Source organism: Salvelinus alpinus, chromosome 26 (genome assembly GCF_045679555.1).
Source record: "Salvelinus alpinus chromosome 26, SLU_Salpinus.1, whole genome shotgun sequence".
Classification (NCBI taxonomy): Eukaryota; Metazoa; Chordata; class Actinopteri; order Salmoniformes; family Salmonidae; genus Salvelinus; species Salvelinus alpinus.
In genome coordinates, this window is record NC_092111.1 from 3762205 (window position 1) to 3767985 (window position 5781).

A 5781-nucleotide genomic window follows, 5' to 3' on the forward strand; every position below is an offset into this window, starting at 1 on the left:
TTCATAAGTTTGTCTTTTATTTATTTGACCATTTGCTCAGTTACAGTTTCTTATGTTTGACAGATTGGCAGCCTCCAAACTAAAGCAGTATTTGTTCAACTTATTATCATGCAAACATCCATTATTGTTTCAGCATTTTGACCAAACAGTACATTCTCAATAAAATGTCTGAATATAAAAGTGTAGACGACACTATTGTGTCAACAATGAAAAACAGCTCCTTTTATTTCCGTTTTGTGACACGACTTAATGAATTTATTATTCAGAATAATATTACAGCATTGGTATATGTGTTCAGTAGAGTAGTGTAAAGGCACTTCAAGTTGTTGCATATCATAGTTGCAAGTATTATTCATTTGATAAATGTTATTAAAGTAGATGAGGAGTTTAAAAACAATTCTGAGCTCACGGTGCCAAACCTAGTTAATAGAGGATGGAGACAAAGTAGTCTGAAACCTGTTTAAACAGTGTGGAACAGGTTTAAACAGTGTGAACAGAAGTGTAACAGGTTTAAACAATACTGTGAACAGAAGTCATTTTTTGTCACCGGATATCCAGTCTAAACGCCCCAGGCCATCAGGGCGGCGCTGAGGGCTACAGTCACAGAGACCTGGACGGAGCTGGCCCCGTTACACAGGTCTGTCTGGCAGCATGAGAAGCTGCTCGTGATACCAGCACCAATGATGGTTGCAGTGAAGGTCTTGCCACACAGGTCTGTGTCCAGACAACCACGGGTGTGGAGTTTCAGAGCCCCAGTGGCATTGAAATCTAGATGGAATGAGATGTTGGACAAAACATTAGGAACACCTCTTTCCATGACACAGACTGACCAGGTGAATCCAGGTGAAAGCTATGATCCCTTATTCATGTCACTTGTTAAATCCACTTCAATCAGTGTAGATGAAGGGGAGGACTCAGTTGCACTGATACATTTGAGACATGGATTGTGTTATGTGTGCCATTTAGAGGGCAAGACAAAAGATTTAAGTGCCTTTTAACAGGGTATGGTAGTAGGTGCCAGGCACACTAGTTTGAGTGTGTCAAGAACTGCAACGCTGCTGGATTTTTCATGCTCGACAGTTTCAAGTGTGTATCAAGAATGGTCTACCACCCAAAGGACATCCAGCCAACTTGACACAACTGTGGGAAGCATTAGAGTCAACATGGGCCAGCATCCCTTTGGAAGGCTTTCGACACCTTGTAGAGTCCATGCCCCAACGAATTGAGGCTGTCCTGAGGGCAAAAGTGGGTGCAACTCAATATTATGAAGGTGTTCCTAATGTTTTGTACACCCAGTGAATGCTAATTCATTGCACATTCACAAGTTTTTGTGTACAGGTTTCCTTACTTGCTTCTCCGGTGAAGCAGTTGAGAGTGGAGTTGTCACACACCATGTTTGTGGGAAGGAAACATGTCCCAAAGATCCCCACACTGCACTGCTTACAGGTCAAGGACTGGGCTGTGGAACATGGAGGAGAGGCAAGAGAAGTTGATGAATCATGTGCAGTTCAACACAATACAATACAATACGACACAAACAATGATACAGTAGGTAGATAGGAGAACCTGACTGAACGTCATGAGTGGCATCAGAATGAAAGAAGACAGGTTGACGTCATACCTATAACTCACTCAGCAATTCACAATAAAAAGCTGAAACGTACATGTTTAGACATTCACAGTATGTATAGGTATTAGGTATATACATGAAAATGAGTGGTCGGTTGTATACTGTGTAAATTGATGTTGTACACACAGCGCAGCCCTGAAACTAGAAGTGTGTTTAGTGGCTTCTCTTATCTACACGTTTGCCAATTAAATGTGGTTCAGTCATTACAATAGAGTCAATATCCTCTTATTAGTGAAGGTGCTGCTACCACAGGAGAATAAACTTGTCATACAGTATAAGAACGTTCTCGGTACCCATGGAAAATATCCATCATTTTTACTGGTAATCAGACTAAAACAATAGAAAGCACTCTCAGGTTCTTCAAACTCCTTTGTTGGATACAGAATATGTGACATGCATCCCACGGATGTCTACCACCACATCATATTACAACTTTATAGCCTTAGAAAATAAAAGGTACCTAGTACAGAATTTACGAAAAACCTGAACTAATCAAATCACAACCTATTACTGTATCTGTCTTTGAATATTGCCATAGGAACAGATGAAGCTGATGTGACTTACCCACTGCTATGAAGACCACCAGGACAGTCAGCGCAATCAAAATATTACTCTTCATCTTCTTGTAGGAGGGTAGTGTTTGTTGTTGTCAATAGGAGGCCTAATCGCAGAATGTACTCACTTTATAGAGACTGGAAAGAATGGGGAAATGTCCAGTTTCCTGCTAAAGGTGTGATGCAGATGGAGACTAGAATGAAGTAGAGCAGGTTTTAATGCCTTCCATGAGGGTGCTAAGAGGACATTTGCCTGAAAAGAAGTCTGGAATGCAGACAGTATCTTATCATTTACATCACATTGGATTGCTCAGTCAAAAAGTGGATTTAATTGAACATCTTTGTTTGATTATCTGTTCAATCCTTTCACACACACAAAAATACATCATGTAGTGTCTCGTAGTAGCAGATTTTTTTGAAAGTGTATTTAGTATGATTATTTATTACACATGGGATACATAGAAAGGTTATCTTTGTAAAAGAGTACAGGGGTACATACTCAATGGGGAAACTCACTACGTATGATGATGATAATTAATAGTGACATGGTTGAGAAGAAATTATTCCACTAAAAAGTGAATAGTCACTCAGACGTGTTCCAAATGTAAATACAGTAAAGTGCATACATTGATTAACTGTTCATACCGATGCTGTAGTAGGACGTTGTGTATTCTAGGCCCTAGAAGTTCGGGTGGGACTGTGTAGGACCTCACTGAAGCCCCAGGCCCACGGCACGCCACTGATTTCAGAGCATAATTTGTAAACGTTTCAACTGCATTCAATTATTACTTTTTTCAATTCTACAAAAAATGCACACCCATCAAAATTAAGTTATCGTTCTTCTCTTTCTTGTGATGTACAGTGCCTTCGGAAAGTATTCAGACCCCTTTACCTTTTCCACATTTTGTTACGTTACAGCCTTATTCTAAAATGGCTTAAATATTTTTTTAAATCATCAATCTACACACAATTCCCCATAATGACAAAGCGAAAAAAGGTTTTTAGAAATTGTTGCGTATTTAGTAAAAATTAAAAAGAGAAATACCTTATTTACATAAGTATTCAGACCCTTTGCTATGAGACTCGAAATTGAGCTCGGGTACATCCTATTTCAATTGATCATCCTTGAGATATTTCTACAACTTGATTGGAGTCCACCTGTGGTAAATTAAATTGATTGGACATGATTTGGAAAGGCACACTCCTGTCTATATAAGGTCCCACAGTTGACTGTGCAAGTCAGAGCAAAAACCAAGCCATGAGGTCAAAGGAATTGTCCGCAGAGCTCCGAGACAGAATTGTGTTGATGCACAGATCTGGGGAAGGGTACCAAAACGTTTCTGCAGCATTGAAGGTCCCCAAGAACACAGTGGCCCGCCAAACTAACCAATCGGGGGAGAAGGGCCATGGCCAGGGAGGTGACCAAGATCCTGATGGTCACTCTGACAGAGCTCTAGAGTTCTTCTGTGGAGATGGGAGAACCTTCCAGAAGGACAACTATCTCTGCAGCACTCCACCAAACAGGCCTTTATGGTAGAGTGGCCAGACGGAAGCCACTCCTCAGTACAAGGCACATGACAGCCCGCTTGGAGTTTGCCAAAAGACACCTAAAGACTCTCAGACCATGAGAAACAAGATTCTCTGGTCTGATGAGACCAAGATTGAACTCTTTGGCCTGAATTCCAAGCGTCACGTCTGAAGGAAACCTGGCACCATCCCTATGGTGAAGCATTGTGGTGGCAGCATCATGCTGTGGGGATGTTTTTCAGCGGCAGGGACTGGGAGACTAGTCAGGACAGAGGCAAATATGAACAGAGCAAAGTACAGAGAGATCTTTGAAGAAAACCTGCTCCAGAGTGCTCAGGACCTCAGACTGGGGCGAAGGTTCACCTGGCTTCGTGACAATTCTCTGAATGTCCTTGAGTGTCCCAGCCAGAGCCCGGACTTGAACCCGATGGCACATCTCTGGAGAGAACCGGAAAATAGCTGTGCGGCGACATTCCCCGTCCAACCTGATAGAGCTTGAGAGGATCTGCAAAGAAAAATGGGAGAAACTCCCCAAATGTAGGTGTGCCAAGCTTCTAGCATCATACCTAAGAGGACTCAATGCTGTAATCACTGCCAAAGGTGCTTCAACAAAGTACTGAGCAAAGGGTCTGAATACTTATGTAAATGTAATATTTCCGGTTTTTATTTGTAAAAATTAGCAAACATTTCTAAGAACCTGTTTTTGCTTCGTCATTATGGGGTATTATGTGTAGATTGATGAGGAGAAAAAACAACCAGTCTTGCTTTAGAGCTCTAATAACATGAGGTAGATTGGTCCTACTACTGTGTGTCAATTTGTTACATTTACACACACTATTCATTACAGCAATGCATCTGAAATTTAGCCATACACATCAACAACCATGGCTTTATATAATAACAGAAAGATATGCACCCCACTACAACATGTGTAGCCTGTAGCCGTAGCTGCCATTGGCCTATTCTTTTTAATTTAACCTTTATTTAACCAGTTAGGCCAGTTGAGAACAAGTTCTCATTTACAACTGCATCCTGGCCAAGATAAAGCATAGCAATTCGACACATACAACAACACAGAGTTACACATGGGATAAACAAACGTACAGTCAATAACACAATAGAAAAGTCTATATACAGTGTTTGTGCAAATGAAGTAAGATTAGGGAGGTAAGGCAATAAATAGGCCATAGTGGCGAAATAATTACAATTTATCAATTAAACACTGGAGTGGTAGATGTGCAGAAGATGAATGTGCAAGTAGAGATACTGGCGTGCAAAGGAGCAAAATAAATAAATAACAATATGGGGATGAGTTAGTTGGGTGGGCTATTTACAGATGGGCTATGTACAGGTGCAATGATCTGTAAGCTGCTCTGACAGCTGGTGCTTAAAGTTAGTGAGGGAGATATGAGTCTCCAGCTTCAGTGATTTTTGCAATTCGTTCCAGTTATTGGCAGCAGAGAACTGGAAGGAAAGGCGGCCAAACGAGGAGTTGGCTTTGGGGTTGACCAGTGAAATATACATGCTGGAGCGCGTGCTACTGGTGGGTGCTGCTATGGTAACCAGTGAGCTGATATAAGGCGGGGCTTTACCTAGCAAAGACTTATAGATGACCTGGAGCCAGTGGGTTTGGCGACGAATATGAAGTGAGGGCCAGCCAACGAGAGCATACAGGTCGCAGTGGTGGGTAGTATATGGGGCTTTGGTGACAAAACGGACGGCACTGTGATAGACTGCATCCAATTTGCTGAGTAGAGTGTTGGAGGCTATTTTGTAAATGACATCGCCGAAGTCAAGGATCAGTAGGATAGTCAGTTTTACAAGGGTAGAAGTGAAGGATGTTTTGTTGCGAAATAGGAAGCTGATTCTAGATTTAATTTTGGATTGGAGATGCTTAATGTGTGAGTCTGGAAGGAGAGTTTACAGTCTAACCAGACACCTAGGTATTTGTAGTTGTCCACATATTCTATGCCAGAACTGCCCAGAGTAGTGATGCTAGATAAGCGGGCAGCTGCGGGCAGCGATCGGTTGAAGAGCATGCATTTAGTTTTACTTGCATTTGCACGGAAG

At 41.7% G+C, this 5781-nt stretch overlaps 1 protein-coding gene across 1 annotated transcript; it reads right to left on the reverse strand.

Annotated features, from left to right (window-relative positions):
- Positions 1–221: 221 nt before the first annotated feature.
- LOC139554468 (ly-6/neurotoxin-like protein 1) lies at positions 222–2337 on the reverse strand. Its single transcript, XM_071367280.1, has 3 exons — positions 2195–2337; positions 1349–1459; positions 222–768 (listed from the first exon to the last, which is right to left on the reverse strand). The coding sequence occupies exons 1-3, from the start codon at positions 2247–2249 to the stop codon at positions 560–562; spliced, it is 375 nt and encodes a 124-aa protein (XP_071223381.1). The 5' UTR covers positions 2250–2337; the 3' UTR covers positions 222–559.
- Positions 2338–5781: the final 3444 nt, after the last annotated feature.